Consider the following 19,803-nt stretch of genomic DNA (forward strand, 5'->3'; position numbering starts at 1 on the left):
TCAGTTATCATTTAAGTTAAACACATTGACATCCTTCATGAGTTTGCATTTTCCCTTTTGTAAGAGAGAAGCACCCGTTCAAAAACTAGAATGATAAACACAAGACAGACCACACTAAGAAAACAAGTGGGTCCCAGAGTCTGTGAAAACTCACAGGCTCACCCTCCTGCTTCCATTCCTTCTCCTGCCCATTTGGAAGCTCCAGCTTTCCCATCCCATGGCTGTTTCCTTCCCCCCAAATATGCCACAGTCTGGCTTAGTGTGAAAACTGAACCCAAAGCCACTGGCACAGGGTGATGGTCAACGGAGAAAGGTTACATGCCTCCTCATTCTTGATTTTCTCACTCCTTTTGAATGTGCTCTTGCCAGGAAGCAGGACACATAAAATCCTATTGAGGACTGCCATCTTTTCCCTGCGAGGGTCTTCCCACCCTTCTCTGGCCCTGACACGGAGAGCTGATTAGCTGAGATGCCCCCCTGCCCTAGCACAGACACTCAAACCCCCAGCTCCTTCTCAGTGGCCATGCTTTCCTTCTTGTCCTCTCATGCCTCAGACAATTGGTTAATTCCTCTTACTCATCCGTCTTCTATTGCCAGGAAGCTTTGGCTCACATGAATGTAGTTCTTCTGTTCAACCAGATTTTGGTCACTCCATTCACCATGACGTGCAGCTTGGGCTGTCCCAGCTTCTGCCAGCAGAGCTGGTTATAAGAAGCGTTCATTTATGTCTGTTGCTGAGCAGTACTCCAGACTCTTACATGGAAACTCCTATTATTTGATTTAGTGAGGAGTTTTTCAAGCCTCCTGTTGCAACTGGCTGGAAAACTCTGGACTAATGTCTCTGGGATTGTTGTTACACAGACATCCTCCTCTTAGGTCTGGGATTTTGGCTTCATGTTCTATCCACAGATACCTCATAGAATATCCTTGAGTCCTTTGCACACTTTTAAGGTGAAATAATGCCAAATAATATCATTTTCCCCAATGTGCTTTCAATAGCATGTGTCAACTTAGAGCATGAAAATCTGCCATACGGCTAAAAGATGATTATTGGGGAAAAAAATGTTGAAAGACATTGTACCATTCTGCCAGTCTATGGTGGAGTTTTTTTTTTTTTGTTTGTTTTTTTTGTTTTTTTTGGCATTGGGTATGTATCAGAATCATCTATGGAGCTTTTTAAAAAAATATAGCCATGCTGGACCCAGTATGTCTGTGCCCCTTCCCAAAAGATCAGACTGCTATTCATGATTTTCCCATGATTCTGCTGCAACAGTATTATAAGGTTTATTCTGAGGCTTTTATAGGAATGTGCATAGTAAAAACCTTAACCATCTCCACTGTTTGAGTAATTTAAAGGAGTATAACCTTAAAGAAATGTTACAGTGTCTGTGAGATTGGTTCACATTCTAACCATGTATGCCTACCTACTGGAGCCCAGTTTAAGAATTCCAGAAGGTAATTGGGTAAATGGGATGAACATCCACGTAAATAAGATTGCTATTAGGATCTGCAAAGCTCCTACGTTTCTATGACCCTGTGATGAAGTAATTTGCCTTTCTGATAAAAGTGCTGTTCCCTTATAGGTCATTGCTTTAGTTATGCTGGAATCTTCCTGGTTGTAAAAATCAGAGATAGGCCTAAGCTAGCTCAAAGATGGATATATAACGTATGGCTCAATGAGACAGATAAGAAACTCCAAAAAAGATCTATGCAATTCACACTAAAGATTAGAACAGAATGCTATCCATGCTATTCATATTTTTTAAGGGTGGAATAGGTGTTGCCGTGATGGTTCTTGAATTCATCTCCTTAGAAAAGGGTTGGAATTGTGGTCTAGTCAGGAAAGCAGAAATTACTCTAGGTATTTCAATATGAGGAATTTAGTAGAGGAACTGGTTTCCCAAATGATGAAAGAGGTGAGAAGCCCATCAGGGGTAATAGAGCTCATTAAAACAGCTAAAATCTGCTGTCATCCTGAGGGTTGAAGAGGCAAAGGGATGTCCAGGGTTACTAGACTCCACAAAGGACAGCTATGTGGAGGAAAATGCAACCATGGATGGAAAGCCTGACTAATGGAAGCTGAGACCATTGATGAAGGAGCTTTCAGACAGAGCTGGAATCATGAAGGTAAAATAGTCTCTGCCTGAGACACCAACGAAGATGGGAAGAGAGGGACAAATATGGTGGCTTTTCCCTTCTTCCTGAAATCGAATTTCTCACCAGTGCCTCCCATTGGCTTAACACAACCAGTAGCTAGTGCTACAGATCAATGCAGAAGCAGCACAGGGAGTGGATCTAAGAGTAAAGGGGTAAATTTCAGTACAAAGGGCATCTGTACATCCCATGCCCATCACACCACCATTCCTGATTCATTGTGTCTCTGTCTTTGCTTTACCTTCTATTTCTAACTTCTCTTTGTATGCTGTGAATTGAAAGCCACCAAAACAAAGGGTATGTTTGGATTGATGTTCCCTGCTCAAATGAAAGTAGCGTTACTAAGGAGAGTTCTCATAGCAGGCCAGCCCTCTTCACCACTACCTCTGATTCAGCCACTGATCCAATCAGCTGTAGATTTCTTAGTAAAGTCACTTGTACAAAGCAAAACAACTAATACAAAAGGAGACATCTGCAGCTAATTTTCTCAGGAGAGTGATATATCACATGTACAAAGCACGCTGAGGGTTTTTTTTTTTTTTTTTTTTTTTTTTCCCAGAAATGGTCAGTGTTATGGGCTAAATGGTGTCCTCCCAAAATTTATATGTTGAAGTTCTTAACCCCCAGGACCTAAGAATGTGACTGTATTTGAGAATAGGGTATTTAAAGAGGTAATTCAATTAAAATGGGGTCATTAGGGTAGGCCCTAATCCAATATGAGTGGGGTTCTTCTAAGAAGAGATGAGGACACACACAGAGATTACCATGTGAAGACATAGGGAGAAGACACCACCCATAAGCTCAGAGGGAGGCCTCAGGAGAAACCAATCCTGCCAAACCCTTGATATTCAACTGCTAATTTCTGAATTGTGAGAAAATTAACATCTGCTATTAGAGCCACCCAGACTGTGGTGCTTTGTTATAGTAGCTCTAGCAAAGTAATAATAGCTAATATAGTAGGTTGAACTACATGTACAGATCTGCTTCTGAAGATTCTGAAGTCCAATGGTGTGTTCCATATACTTAGTGATGACTGTTTCAGTTGCTAGTCATCATTAACATTGGTCTTTGTATTAGTTAGCTAGGCCTTTTCCTCTGTGTGCACATCACAGAGAAAGTTATCTTCCTCTTCTTATAAGGACACCAGACACATTGGATTAAGGCCAACCATATGACATCATTTAACCTTAATTATCTCCCTAAAGGGTTTATCTCTAAAAACAGTCATATGGAGGGTTAGGACTTCAAAACCTGAATTTTGCAGGGACACAATTCAATCCATACCACTCTTTAAACACTTAGTCTATTCCACTTGTAGTTGTAACAGTTGAAGATATTCCCATTTGGGCAGTAAAGAACTGGTCTAGAAACCTAGCTCAGATACCTCTCCTGAGTGCCATGAAGTTGATCACAAACACTCTGACTATTCCTCTCCTCTAAAACCAAATCCTTATCTCACCAAGTTATTGTAGAAATCTAATTATGTTGTTGGTAAGCATATTTTATGAATAGTAGAGTGTTCTTGCCAATATCTTCATTATTATCCATGTACCTCTCAATTCTTACCTGTTCTTATCTAGAACCACATCTATCTTTCTAGTTATCTTTCAGACAAACACCAGGTCTAGCCTATTTTCCTCATAGACATACTGCCTCAATTAACATTTCCCATGATGCCTGGGTCTTGCTTTCCCTTGCTTCCTATGTAATCTCCAAGGTCATAGCCATTCATAGTTTCCTTATCTATAAAATGGGGATAATAATACTATCTACCCTCATATGGGTGTTGTGAGGATTAAGTGAGTCAATAGCTATGGCACACTCAAAACGATGTCTCATATGTATTAATCACTGTAATTGTTTGCTATTGTTAACATCACTATCATCATTATCAGAATTATAGATAATTGATCATTTTTCCTATATGAGAAGCTGTTGCTTCCCTGATTCCCCTTCGCTCAGCTACTGGAGGTGATAGCTACGAAAGTTTCATGCCCACCACCTTCTCCAGAAGACTGTCATTGGCTGCCTCTCCTGAGGATGTCTGGGGTGTTGTGCCACCTTTCCCTGGAGGCAACTCATAGCCAGCGACTGACCAGTGCAATAATAGGTAAAATAGCCCAGTCCCCAATTCTCCGTGTAGGACAAACTCTGCTATATGATTCGTTCTCCAGGTTCTGCAATGATAACAATCTGAGGCTAAATGTTTTCTCAAACAACACATTCATCTATCTGGTATCTCTTATTCCCTTGAAGGGATTTCTGAAAACATCACTCCAATTATTCACTTGCAGGAGAACTCTTTGGACGTGGAATCTATGAAACCAACCTAAAGGACTCGCCTAAGCAGATAGTGTATTTTACACTTAAACTATGCCATATATATTTTCTCTTCTCTGCCATGATATCAAACTTCATCCCACTCTCCTGTTAGGTGTTTAATATTTTCTGGTTGATCAGTTGAAATACTGGCAACCAAATATCTACAGGAGGAAAGCTTACTAATTTGTTTTCAAGACCAAGAAACCAAGAATGTAGATGCAAAATACAGAAACCATGCAATTAGAAAACCAGCTCATCTGTCTGAACAACAAATGTAAATCACAATTAGTTGGGAGCAGTGATTTGTATTGAATGTGAACACTGCCAAAATGATAGGATCAACTGTGTCATTTGGAAACTGCATATACACCCAGAAAGCATGTGAGGAATATTGTCATTGAATACTGTCATATGCTTTGTGGATAACTTGTGTCATCCTAGTGACAGAAAATCCTACAGAAACGGCCTCTGAGGAAGGCAGAGGACAGGTCTTTATCTTTTCAGTCCTCCTGAGATTTCAGGAACAAGTTTCAATTAGAGGCAATAAAAGAATGAGAGCATCCTGCACTGCTGTGAACAACCAGAAGTTTTTACCTTATTTCACATTATGTTTCATATCATAGTAAAAGAAAAACTCAGTGTGATCCACAGATATAGAGACTCATGTACATCTATGACAGATTGGCTCTGCCCATCTCACAGTTATACCACATGAAGTAATATATGAAAGCATATTATAAGCAGGAGTGCACAATATGATTATGTGGTCCTAAATTATTATTATTAATGATGCAAGTAGAAAGATAAACATTTCCCATAGATACACTTATATGTTTCAGGTATATTAATCAGGATTCACTTAGTAGTAAGTAGTAGAATCCTAACTTTAACCTCAGCCAAAAAGGACTCAACCATTTGGTAGATAGAACCTAGACAGTTCGGGACACAGGGTGGAGATCCAATTGTTAGCACTAGCAGTAGCGTTGAATGGGAACAGCATACCAGTAGAAGGGAATGCCCCAGATTGTATGATGTATCAGATATTTGACAGAGGCTGGGACTTTGTGACTAAAAGAACAATGTTATACCAATGGCTAATGCTGAGAGATATTGACAACACCATGGTTTCTGAAGCTTTACCATGAATCAAAATAACTTGGGAGATTTGGTAAAATACAGATTCCTGAGCCCCAATACAATTTCCCAAAGTTAGAAGGTCTGAGGTGTTGCCAAAGAATTTATATTTTTAATAAGCTCCAAGGTGATGCTGATGGTTCTGGTCTGGGACCTTTGAAATGGTTCTTCTGGGAAAAGTTAATGAAAAGGTACAGGTGCTAAATGAAAATGAAAGTGTAAAAGCCAGAGAACCTCTATGGTCCCTCACAAAGAGACTTCATTTCCTATGACACAAGGAAAAACAAAAAACAACTGGATTTGACTCTGGCTTAATAGTGAGAATGACCAAACTTCAAGGTAACCAAGGCAAGTTGTTAGATGAAGATCAAGACCTGGTTGGGACACTTTCCCTTGGGGATGAGATCATGTGGTCAAAGGTCCTTCAAAATTTTGAACCTCAGGGTGCTCTGCACCTTTGGAATCTGTGGAAATAGCCCACACATCCCTGTAAAGAGCTAGCATTCTTCCCTCCACTGAAGACCATGCTGAGACCTCTCTCCTGCAAGATAACATGTACCCACTTCTCAGTGTACAATCAATGGGCGCTGATCACTAAATTATGCAGCACGCCACACTCTATCTCAGCATCTGCTTCTGAAGAACATAAGTGTGACAGTGGGCCTCTAGCTGGTGAAAACTAGAACCTGAATCTCCACAGCATTCAGACTCATTCTTTCTAAAACTTTTGTCCTCTGTTTTGCCAATCAGCTTAATTCTCACCTGCTGAAGGTGCAGTTTCTCAATCCTGTGTGTGGACAACACATTCATGAACTTATCAGACCAATAGGACAGTACTTCTGTGGCCTAAAAAACTAAGAGGCATGTCTTCTGGTCTAATTTGAAAAAAATCCAGGGAAAGGAACTCATTGGTCTGGCATGGGTTATGTGCTCACATCTTGGACTAATCACTGTGCCATAAAAAATAAAAAAATAAATAAATAAATTAAAAAAAAAACAATTATGGCATCTTGAGTCAAATCCTCATTCCTGGGGCCAGGGTCTATTACCAGAAGAAGAGAGAAAAGACATAGAATGGACAATAGTAAGCCATTTTTTAACGTGATTGATACTAATTTATAGCAGAATCTTTCCATATGTCCTCAATTATTTTGGCAGCTGAAAAAGGTGTGTGGGAGGGTAGAGAAAAGAAAGAAGAAAACAATGACTATTTCTTCTACCACAAATTTCCACATCAGACTGGCTATGAAATTAAAAGTCAGTAATAAATGTTGGTTGCAACAGACAGAACCCAAACTCTAATTTAAGCAAAAATAGAATTTTTGGAAGGCTCACATAACTGCAGGAAGTAGAGTAATTCAGCTGGCCATAGACTCAAATACTACCTAAGGCCACCCCTCTCATCCCTTCTCTTGGCTTCACTGGATCACACTGTGCTCAGAGACCAACTTTCTTTACAGAGCAGGGAACAATAGAATGTGAAGCCACCTGCTTCCTATTCCCCAACTTCATCACATATGAGGAAATGCCTTTTTGTCCTTCATCTCTAGCTTGAACAATTATAGGAAAATTTCTGATGCCCCGATTTAGTCACATGCCTGACTCTGACCAATCACGCATGATCAGGAGAAAAGTCATCTAGGGTTGGAGCCATTTGATTTCATAACTGTTATGAAAGAGGAAATGAATTATTCAAGAACATAGAATAATCAAAAGAATCATATGGCTAGGAAGGGAGAATGAGCAATTTCCATAAGAAGGAGTTGTACTTCATGTAAAATGAGGATAGTAGACAGAGAAAACATGGTCTTTATTTTAGGGAACATGAAGGTAGGATTAGCTTTTTACCAGAAGTAGGGGAAATCACAGGTAGAAGCCTGCAAAATTTATCATACCCACAAAAAAGAAAGGCATAAATTCCCCTTCAATCTCTTCAATCTTTCTGTAAAGATACAGGAAACAACAACAAGCCAAACAGGTCATCAGATATAAGTCCCTCTATGGACTTTCATAAACCACTAAGTTCAACTTCATCATTTTTCAGGTGAGGCAGTTAAAGCCCACAGAGAAGTGATTCATGGAAAGCCACTCTTTGGTGGTAGGTACCATGGTTTCTAGTCCGATACTCTTTCCATTATGCCTCTTACAAGAGCTCCATTCAAACGTGGTTAGTACAAATATCACCAAGATTCTGGACAACTATTGACCACACTTCTTTATTTAAAGGGCTGCTACAATTTTGAAAGATATTTCTTTGTTCACACAAGTTTTTACATCAGGAGCCAATAAATAAAGTTTAAAATATTGGAGACTAGGAGTGAACATAAAGTTCAAAATTTATATTCAGGAAATCAAGTTTTAAACACAATGTACTATACATTGACTTATGACCAATGACATTGACTTATGACTAAATGGCAATTTAATTACTTAACTGTAATCTGTCTCAAAACTATTGACTCATGTATTTTACACTCTTTGTGTACATCCTTCTAGAGCTGTAAGGAAGTTTGGCAAAAAATAAAAAGAAGAGTGAGGACCATATCTACATTCAGACAGGAAAAATGAAAAATCAGTTAGCATATAAAGTACCACCAGAAAAAGTTAACTTGATCTTACTCTCTTATGGAGGCAATAAAACAAATTCACCTAAGTTCAATCTTCATGCTTTTGGAATTAATTATGAGTATAATTGGCCTCTCCCTCATCTGTCAGAATATTAAAATGACTTAAAAACTCAAACAGAATTACTAAAATATTTTAGGAATTCACTTCAGAGCTTAGATGGTGAAAGTTGTCTTTCTACATGTCAGTTTATAAAATTGAAATGAAAAATAAAATCCAACAGACCTTGGTGTCCTTTACATTGAGTTTTTCCATAATTTTGCACCTTCTCTGGAGTTTGAATAAGTCTGGAGGAGAGATAAATATTCATTAAAACTATTGAATCAAAAGAGACAAGGGAGTCAAGTAAAAGAAGATAAAAGGCATGAAAACTGAGCCTCGTGTCATGTCAACATGAAACAGGATCAAGACGATGAGAAGAGAAAAGAAGGAAATGACAGAAAGGTAGAAGGAAGTGAGAGAATGAGGTCTTGGAATCCAAGTGAAGAGATCATTTCAGTGTGGATGAAGTGATCAACTATGTCAAATGATGAAGTAAGATGAAAATGGATCTTGTACTTGGTAATGTGGAGGCTGAAGGAGGATTTGATAAGAACCAATACATTGCAATGCTATCTATAAAAGATTAATTGGAGGGAGTTCAGGATGAAATGGGAGAAGACATGTGACCACTCATCAAAAATTGAGCAGAGAAGTGGTGAGGGAGCTGCAGGAACATATATGGTTACATGAAGTTTTTCTGCCTTTCTATTAAGCTAAGTGCTAGCAGAGTATGTTTTTATGCTGATGGGATGATTTAGTAAAGAAGAAGAAATTTATAAAGCAGGAGGAAAGAGAGAGAATTACAGATGAATAACCTTGACTAGGCATAAAGAAAGGGAGTGTCCTTAGAAGCAAAGACAGCTCATCTGAAGTGTTCCATGTACACTTGAAAAGAATGTGTATTCTGCAGTTGTAGGATAGAATGTTCTGAATATATGTTAGATTCCTCTGGTCTAATGTCTTATTCAGAGCTACTGTTTCCTTGTTGATTGTTTGAATGATATAGCTATAATGTAAGTAGGCTGTTCAAGTCCCCTACTATTATTGTATTACTACTGATTACTTCATTTATGTTTATTATTAGTTGCTTTATATATTTGAGTGCTCCTTTCTTGAGTGCATAAATATCTACAGTTGTTACACCTTCATGTTGCTCGTTCCCTTTCTGATCATGCAGTGTTCTTTGTCTCTTGTTAAGATGTTAAACCACACTAATTGTGGGAACTCAAGGAATTAGTCCCCTCTAATTTTCAAAGCCAAATGTTATGGGGCTTTGCATTGCAGGTTCCCAGTGCCTGGGGTTATTGGTAGGAGGCCTGTTTCTTCTATGTCCAGAACATCCCTCTTTCCTAAAGACAGCTGTGTGGTTCCAGTTAGCTCTACACTAGGTCTCTGTCTTTCCTACCATCTTCAGTGTAGTCTCTTCTCTACATTCAGCTGTGGAGAGTCTGTTTTGGCAGTCTTTGGGCCAGTTTCTGGGTTACTACTGATGACCCGGTTGTATCCATGAGACAAGGTGCACTTAGCATCTTCCTACTCCATCACCTTCCCTCAAAATCTAAATGTGCCTTTCTTGAAACATACTCATATATTTTGTGAACAGGCAAGTGAATGACGGTGGGGGGAAAAACATGTAATTCACTGGCCATATTCTAATTACTATTTAATTATTCCTATTATATTTTCCGTGTCTGTTCACTCTCACACTAAGATGGATATTTCATATCTTATTCTCTCTTTAGTTGCTCATCACTTTTTTCCAACTTTTCATTCTCAGCTGATAAGTTTTCCTCTTACTGAGAAAATATGAGCAATCTGAAAAGCAATTCCACATACTTTCACTACCACATCTACCAACCTACTTGCTCTTTCCATCTGTTCTTCTATTCCACCTGCTACTTTAGATGATGAACCATCTTTGCTTCTAAGGACACTCTCTTTCTTTATGCCTAGTCAAGGTTATTCATCTGTAATTCTCTCTCTTTCCTCCTGCTTTATAAATTTCTTCTTTACTAAATCATCCCATCAGCATAAAAACATGCTCTGCTAGCACTTTGCTCAATAGAAAGGCAGGAAAACTTCATGTAATCATATATGTTCCTGCAGCTCCCTCACCACTTCTCTGCTGCTCTTGATAGCTCAACTTTTGATGGGTGCTCACATGTCTTCTCCTCCCATTTCATCCTGAACTCCCTTCAATTAATCTTTTATAGATATTATTGCAATGTATTAGTTCTAGAATAGATCATATGTTAGGCCACAAAACAAATCTCAATAAATATAAAAAGTTGAAACTCATATCATGCATCTTTTTGACTACAGCACTATGAAACAGGAAAAATCTGGAAAGATTTTTAAATAACATGCTACTAAACAATGAATGGGTCAACCTAGATATCCAAAAGGAAATTAAAAAAAAAAAGCCATGGAGACAAATGAAAATAAAAACACAATGGATCAAAATCTTTTGGATGCAACAAAAATGGTTCTAAGAAGGAAGTTTGTAGGAATACATGCCTACATAACCTTACACCTAAAGAAGCTAGAAAAAGAACAAGCAAACCCCAAAACCAATACAGGGAAGGAAACAATAATGATGAGAGCAGAAATAAATGAAATAGACATTAAAAAAACAATAGAACAGATCAATGAAACCAAGAGCTGCTTCTTTGAAAAAAAACCAACAAAATAGATAAACCTATAGTCATACTCATTAAAAAAGGAAAGAGATAGAACTGAAAGAAAATAAAAAATCAAAGATAAATAATAACCAACATTACAGAAACACAAAGGATAAGAGAATATTATGAAAAATTATATACCAATAAATAGGACAACCTAGAAGAAAGGTATAAATTCTTAGAAACAAATAACTTCCCCAAACTGAATCAGGAAGAACTAGAACATGCGAATAGGTTGTTTACCATCAATGAAACAGAATCAGTAAACAAAAATCTCCCAAAAAACAAATGTCCCAGGCCAGACGACTTCATAGGTGAATTCTAACAAGAATTTATTTTTATTTTTTTAATAAGAATTTAAAGAAGAGTTTATACCTATTCTTCTCAAACCACTCCAAGAAATAGAAGAGAAAGGAAAGCCTCTAAATTTATTCTATTATGAGGCCAGGATTATCCTGATACCAAAACTAGATAAAGGCACTAAAAAAAAAAAAAAAGAGAGAGAGAGAGAGAGAGAGAGAACTACTGGCCAGTATCTCTGATGAACTCAGATTTAAAACTTCAACAAAATATTAGCAAACTTAATCCAACAATACATTAAAAATATCCTTCACCACTATCAAATGGTATTTATTCCTGAGATGCAGGAGTGGTTCGATATTGGCAAATTAATCAATGTGATACATTACATCAACAAGAGAAAATGATGTCATACATTATATCATATGATCATATCAATAGATGCAGAAAAAGCATCAGACCAAGTATAACATCCATTCATGATAAAACACTCAACAAAGTAAGTATAGTCCCAGAAACATACATAATAAAGGCCATATATGAAAAAGCCACAGCTAATATCATCCTTAATGGTGAAAAACTAAGAGATTTTTCCTCTAAGGTCAGGAGCAAGACAAGGATGTCCACTCTTACCACTTCTGTTTAACATAGTACCAAAAGTCCTACCCACAACAATCAGAGAAGAAAAAGAAATAAAAGGCATCCAAATTGGTAAGAAAGGGGTAAAACTTTATTTGCAGATGACATGATACTATATATAGAACACTCAAAGGACTCTAACAAGAAACTACTAGAACTGATAAATGAATTCAGTAAGGTTGCAGAATACAAAACCAATATACAAAAATCCAATGCATTTCTATACACTAATAAAGAAGTAGTAGAAAGAGAAATTTTTTTTTTTTTTTTTTTTTTTTTTAGAAAGAGAAATTAAGAAAACAATCCCAATTACAAATGTACCAAAAGGAATAAAATACCTAGGAAGAAACATAATCAAGGAAGTGAGAAACCTGTACTCTGAAAAATATAAAATATTGATGAAAGAAATTGGAGATAGCACAAACAAATGGAAAGAAATTCCATGCTCATGGGTAGGGAGAATAAACATTTTTAAAATGTCCATACCAGCCAAAAGAATCTACAGGTTTAATGAATCCCTATTAAACCATTTTTCATAGAACGAGAACAAATAATCCTAAAATTTGTATGGAAACACAGATGACCCCAAATAGCAAAAGTGATCTAGAAAATAACAAAGCTAGAGGTATCACAATCCCAGATTTCAAGATATGCTACAAAGCTGAAATAATCAAAACAGTATGGTACTGGCTCAAAAACAAACATATAGATCAATGGGACAGAACAGAGAACCCAGAAATAAGCCCATGATTATACGGCCAATTGGCCTTCAACAAAGAAGTAAAGAATACGCAATGGAAAAAAGTCTCTTCCGTTGGGAAAATGGGACAGCTACATGTAAAATTATGAAACTGGACCAATTCCTTATAATTCAGTTGACATGCAGTAAACTCAAAATGGATTAAGGAGCTAAATGTGACATCTAAAACTATAAAAATCTTAGAAGGGAACACAGGCAGTTACCCCTTTGTCATCACCCATAGCAACTTCTTTCTAGATATGTCTCCTGAGGCAAGGAAATAAAAACAAAAATAAACTATTGGAACTACATCAAAATAAAAACTTGTGTACAGCAAAGGAAGGCATCAACAAAACTGAAAGGCAACCTACAGAATGGGAGAAGATATTTGCAAATGGCATGTCTGATAAAGGGTTAGTATCCAAAATATATAAAAAACTGATACAATTCCACATCCAAAAAACAAATAACCCAACTTAAAAGGGGGCAGAAGACATGAATAGGTATTTCTCCAAAGAAGACCTTCAGATAGCCAACAGACACATGAAAAGATGCTCAACACTACTCATCATCAGGGAAACGCAAATCAAAACTACAATGAGATCTCTCCTCACACCCATCAGAATGGCTAAAAGTAAAAATGCAGGAAACAAGTGTTGGTGAGAATGTGGAGAAAAAGGAGCCCTCTTACACTGTTGGTGGGAATTCAGACTGGTGCAGCCACTCTGAAAAATAGTATGGAAGTTCTCAAAAGTTAAAAATAGAACCACCCTATAATCCAGTAATCACATTACTAGTTATTTACCCCCAAAATATGAAAACACTAATTCAAGGGGATATGTGTAGCCCTATTTTTATTGCAGCATTATTTAAGGTAGTCAACCTATGGAAGTAGCCCAAGTGCTCACTGATAGATGAATGGATAAAGAAAAATTGGTAAACTGGGACACCTGGGTAGCCCAGTGGTTAAGCATCTGCCTTTGATTCAGGTCATGATCCTGGGATCCGGGGATAGAGTCCTGTGTCAGGTTCACCACAGGGACCCTGCTTCTCCCTCTGCTTCTGTCTCTGCCTCTCTCTCTGTGTCTCTTATAAATGAATAAATGAATAAAGTATTTGTAAAAAAGAAGAATAGGTAAAAATACACAAAAGACTCTTACTCAGCCATAAAAAAATGCAATCTTACCATTTGCAACAACATGGATGGATCCAGAGTATAATATTAAGTTAAATAAGTCAGAGAAAGATAAATACCATATGATTTCACTTGTATGTGGAATAAATCCAAAGCAATCAAAGAAAAAAAGAGACAAACTAAAAACCAGACTAAACTATAGAGAATAAACTAATGGGCAGTCAGAGAGGAAGTAAGTGTGGTATGGGTGAAATAGATGAAGGAGATTAAGGGTATACATATCATGACAAGCACAAACTAGTATATAGAGTTGCTGAATTGTTATACTGTACACCTGAATTTAATATAAAACTGTGTTAACTATACTGAAGTTAATTTTTCCTAAAGTCACATTTAACTTAGGTTGAGGTTATACGGTGAAGGGAAAGAAGACAGAGCAGTTATAATTATGTGCACAGGAATTGTCATGATAGTAGACTAAGCAATGAAAGCTTAGTAAGGAAGGAAAGGGGGATATAAAGAGAGTTGGGGAGTAACAGATACTAAGGTTGTATAGAATGAGGAGTGGGGGACATCTGCAGAAGTAAGCTGGAAATACAGGAGATAGTGTTTGAAGAGCAGGATACTCAAGATTTAATCTACACAAAGTGAGGTTAACCACTGGTAGCAAAAGGAACATATGCAAGGAAATGGATGGCTGAGGTAAGATGAATATGAAGATGGTAGGATGAAAAGAGATCAAAGACTTGAGTCCTGGTTATTGAAAAGATTACCTACATGCACCAGTAATGCTACACTACAGTAACAAATAATCCCAATATTTCAGTGGTATCAAACATATTACCCAATTTCTAATCACACAGTTGGATTAAAGCCTCTGCTGTCTCTACTGAGTGACTTAAAGAATCAGACAACTTTCCAATTTTGACTCTGTGTCTCAACATGTGGCATCTTTCATCACAGAGAGGATCTTCTCTTTCCTGACAATGGAAAGTTGATAAAATGGAGATGACTTGTTGGCTCTTCAGTGCACCAGCTCAGAAATGATACTCATCATTTTATCTGCACCACGTGCATGGTAACGTGGGATATTGAGGGAGCACTTCTGGCTGCCACACTGCGGACATGTCATTATTAGGAATTATCAAGAAACTAACATTTAAGAGAGAGGTGGTAAACCAGGTGCTTCACTCTTCAGAGAATAGAAGAAGTTGACCCAGAAGGTATGAATGTCAATGTATGAAACAAAGGAACTAGCAGGTAGTTGAGATTTTTGGCATAATGGCCAAGTTTCTGAGGGCTCCAGTGCTAGAAATTATCTCCCTGCTATCCTAACCTCTGTCGGAAATCTATGTATATGATGTCAAATATCCAGATATGGAATGAAATTCAATCATCTAGATCCTTCCTAAGGCAGTAAATTTGAAGCTATTAAAAAACGGACAGCGGATGAAGCTGATTAATACAGAGCTAACTGCGTTTTCCATGTGGATTACCAGATTTCAAGGAATAAAAATATGGGAACCATAAAATTTTACTGAACCTAATTTATTCTTTCCTTGATGATTTAGCAGGCACCTTTAGCTCCTAGAGTGACTTAGGGACAGAACTATGAACATTAATTATAATTCAACTACGGATGTGCAAGGCTATAACTCACATGGGCTCTCTGCATGCTGGGAGCACATGCAGCACAGCAAGAAGAGTAATGACCATGGGGAACAGAAGAGTCTAGAGTTGGGAAAACTAACCAGGTGTCAAGACTTGTCAACAGTTGAAATCCTAAAGTTCAAGTAGATAAGGGACCCTGGGTTTCAGTCAGAGCTGATACTTATATCCAGGAGGTACTACCCAGGGGGTGGGATAAGACCACAAATATATGCACTCACCATGCAGGCAGATAATGGATCTCCAGTCTAGTAGCTTAATTTATGTGGAGTATACAACTATTGGGTTTTCCAGTACACGGTCCATCAACCTGAGTTTGGGGTTTTCCAAGATAAGCTGCTACTTATTTTAAGGTCCAGAACAGGGCTCTAGTTCCAGGAAGAAATCGAAATGTAAACCAGGAAACTGACAAGTTAAGTAGAGGCTAAAGATTTTGGGTGTAGGGCTATATCAGGTACAAGAGGGCATGTGATTTCAGAACATAATCACCTGGTAAGGAGAGGGAATCCTATTTAGCTTCTTTAAAAAGCATAAAAAGAGGGGTGCCCGGGTGGTTCAGTCACCTAAACATCTGCCTCCAGCTTGCGTCATGATCTCAGGGTCCTGGGATCGAGCTTCACGTCAGCTCAGTGGGGACCCTCCTGGCTGAGTGGGGACCCTGCTTCTTCCTCTCCCCATTCTCCCCTCTGTGCATGCTCCCTTTCTTGCTATCTCTCTTGCTATCTCTCAAATAAGTATATAAAATCTTTTTTAAAAAGGACAGGGAGGAAACCTTAGTGTATAATACTAAGTGACAGAAGCAAATCTGAAAAGGCTGCATACATACTGTATGGTTCCACCTATATGACATCTTGGAAAAAGCAATATATGGAGACAAAAATATCAGTGCTTGGCAGGGACTGAACGAGGGAAGGATGACTAGGTAAGCACAGGGAACTTTTGGATGCATGAAATTATTCTGTATGATACAAAAAAAAGGTATATACATGTCATTATACATGTGTCCAAACCCATAGAACATATACCACCACCAATGAAACATAATGCAAACTATGGACTTCGGATGATAAGGCTACATCAGTAAAGGTTCACCAGTTGTAACAAATCGACAACTGTGGGATATAAGGAAAATTTCTAAGAAATTTTATTTTCTTTGAGAGAGAGCAGGTTGGGGTGAGGGCTGAGGAAGAGAAAAATCTTAAGTAGGCTTCATGCCCAGCATGGAGTCCAATGCAGGACTTGATCTCACAAACCTGAGACCAAGACCTGACCTGAAATCAAGAGTCAGATGCTTAACCAAGCCACTCCGGTGCCCCCATAGAGAAAATTTCTGTACCATCTTCTCAAATTTGCTATAGACCTAAAACTGCTCTAAGAAAATTAGGTATGTGTAAATAAATAAATAAACAAACAAACAAACAAATAAATAAATAAAGGCTAGTCTACAGTCAACAATATATTGCACACTTAAAAAATTAAGAGGGTAGATCTCATATGAAGTGTTCTTACCACAATAAGATTCAAGCAAACAAACAATACAAAACAGGCTTAATCAATAGACCATCTTCTTGAGAGTCAAGAAGTGTTGGACAACACAGGAAATGACATGCAGAAATAAAATGTGAAGAAAAATTATTTACTCCATCTCAATGCCAGACAGGGGTGCTCTACCTGGATGCTTCAAGCTAGTATTCCCCACCCCTTTTATTTTGCAGGGTCTATACTTATGCTCCCTTATTTGGAAGTTAGGTCAAAATCCAGTTAAGAAAGTAATTTCTTTGTAATACAATTCAATTCACAGAAAAGAGTTAGAGAATATTTGTAGCTTAATATAGGATTTAAATTCTTATTGTCCTGTAGATGTTTTGCTTTCCTTTAATCTCATTCTCTACTCCCCAGGGATCTAAATCCCGGGCTATCTCTAAAACAAAAAAACAGATGGAATTGAAACTGGACCAAAGGACAGAGGACTGAAGAAAGTAGGTTGATGCCTGGGGTGCGATGGGAATAAGGAGGAAGAATAGAGTTTCAAAGACAGCGAGGTCTTTGGAAACTAAGAAGACAGTGGTGGGGGCGGGAAGGGAGGGAAAGAGGGACTTAGTTCACCTGAGAAGGCTTCCAGACAGACCAGTAGGGGACGACTGTGTAAAAAGCCTCAGAAATCTATTACAAAGGACCACCCAAGCAGGAGAGAGCTGGATGCCTGAGTACTGTAGAAAGTACTCTTAAGATGTCCACTGGAGGCAGAACAATGATCCACAGAGAAGCCTTGGCAATGCAGAAGGAATTAGGCATTTTCAAAAACATATGCCAGAGTTGGGAGAATTGCCAATGGTGTCCAAGTAATTTTACCCAAGGGCTCCTATTTACACAAAAATAACTATTTAGAGTTATTTGTGTTTTAACTTTGTTTATTAAAGTTAAAGTAAAAAAAAAAAACTTGAAACAGACTTTGATTGAAATTCAACGTGCAAATCTCATCTATTTATAAATATAATACATTTATAAAAAGTCAACCAACTTTTGGAAGAAACTTTGATTAGTGTTGGATACACTCAAGTTATATAAACTTAGTTCCTCTTAAAATAACCAATCTCATTTAAAAACTTAATTAAATCCCCTTAAAAATTTTAAGCTGCACTTATAAATTAAAATACCCTTCTTCATATGCCTGGTTGAGTAAATTTATGATTTTAACAAACAAAATCTATCCAGGTTCTAAGAGAAGGTGTTCAAGGACTTGGATGGAGAAGTCAAGTGCCTAGAACTAGCAGGTGCCAGTCTCCATTTTGCAGCAGCTGGTACAGTTTAGGACAAGAATTTCAAATGCAAAAACACAATTCATATTTAGTTCTATTGGACACAGTCCAAGAACCTAAATACTGACACACCAAAGCAAACCAAAATTCTGGTGGTTTTCTGTTCTGTTCAAATCGTGCTCCTGAAAGGAGCACCACAGACAACCATTTTAAGTTTGAGCCCAAAGAGAATTCCTTCCAAATAAAACCCACATTTCCCTGGTATGCTGTAACTCCTGGGGGCAGAACTTCGTGTGCATCCTAGTGCCGCATCAGCTTCTCTATTTTTGTAGGAGACAACAATTCCCAAAAGTTTTGTGACTCAAGTTCCCTGGGAGGTTTCTGTTGTTTGATTGCTAGATTAAAATAATTCTGAGCAGGAATCAACTCAAAATGAACACTTTCTCTTTCAAGGTCCAAAGTGAAATATGGGGTAGATGTCTCTACAATGTCTGCCATCTTTCCTAATGTCTGTTTTTGTGCTGTATTGGACAGATTTATCAGCGTCTGTTTGAAACCAAAGTCATGTCTATAATCGACAAATCTATTTTAATTTCAGTAATTGACATGCTTTTGAAAATCATTGTGAGGAAAAACTAGTGATTTTGAGGATAAAGAAGTGAATTATTTTTAATTTGACAAAAAGAAATCCAGAATAATAGGGCAGATTTTAGTCAATTGCATAATCATTTTTCTACATAATGCTATGTATGTCGATAGTTTAAAGCCAACACATAGGTTGACTTTAATTTCAAATATCATTGTTCCTGAATGTAAAACAATTTCCAGGGGCACAAAGGAGGAAACTGCTGGCTAAAAAGAATAATTTTGAACAATTTGTACCAATTGGATTATTTTATAGTTTGTTGCCAATAAAGGTGTCATTATCTTTTCTCATGAGGACTGATTAGTGGTCACAACCAGAAGGTGAGGTTGGGGGAAGGGACGAGGCAGGTATGAGAGCCAGAAGAAAGTCAGTTGAGCTTAGAACTGCTAGAAAAGATTCCTCAATGTATTTGTAGACTACACATTTCTCAAATAAGAAGTTTATCATGTGGATTACACTACCATGGGCTATGGCATATATAAGAGACTTTTCTTTGACTTAAGCATTTTCAACCCGACAAGGTTGTTTTATTCCCAGGCCAGTGGCGCCCTGCACCCATGGGTCTCTTACTGAAGCAGATGCATGACTCAGAGAAGAATGATTGCTTCCTTTTAATTTATGGTTTAAAGAATGTTGTGGAGATCAAGCTCAAAAATTAATTTCAGATTGGTCCCAGAGGGATTGCTTTTAATGGTTCTGTTAATTCACTTTGAGAGAAACGCTATTAAAGTTGATGAAAATGGCAAAGACCCACTAGCCCATTTCTAATCTAGATTTTGTTTGCAACAGACCTCATCCTTCTAATTAGAGTTGTTAGAATCCACTTTAATTTTATTAATAATAATTAACATTTATAATACTTCAGTTTACAAAGCACTTTCTCATTATCAATTAAGTTTTCAAATCATCCCAGTAATCTATTAAAGTAGCGTATTAGTTTCCTATTGCTGCTGTAACAA

At 37.6% G+C, this 19,803-nt stretch overlaps 1 protein-coding gene across 9 annotated transcripts in view; it reads right to left on the minus strand.

Annotated features, from left to right (window-relative positions):
- LOC140626332 (uncharacterized) overlaps positions 1–19,803 on the minus strand; it is a 591,342-nt gene that overhangs the window by 120,170 nt on the left and 451,369 nt on the right. Inside the window, exon 9 of one of the 9 annotated variants that reach the window (XM_072814042.1) lies at positions 8,461–8,522. The exons of the other annotated variants lie outside the window; for them this stretch is intronic. Coding sequence (XP_072670143.1) covers positions 8,472–8,522 — 51 coding nt within the window. The 3' untranslated portion in view covers positions 8,461–8,471. The remainder of the gene's footprint in view (positions 1–8,460; positions 8,523–19,803) is intronic. 9 annotated transcript variants of the gene reach the window in all.

This window comes from Canis lupus, chromosome 37 (genome assembly GCF_048164855.1).
Source record: "Canis lupus baileyi chromosome 37, mCanLup2.hap1, whole genome shotgun sequence".
In the NCBI taxonomy this organism is placed as follows: Eukaryota; Metazoa; Chordata; class Mammalia; order Carnivora; family Canidae; genus Canis; species Canis lupus.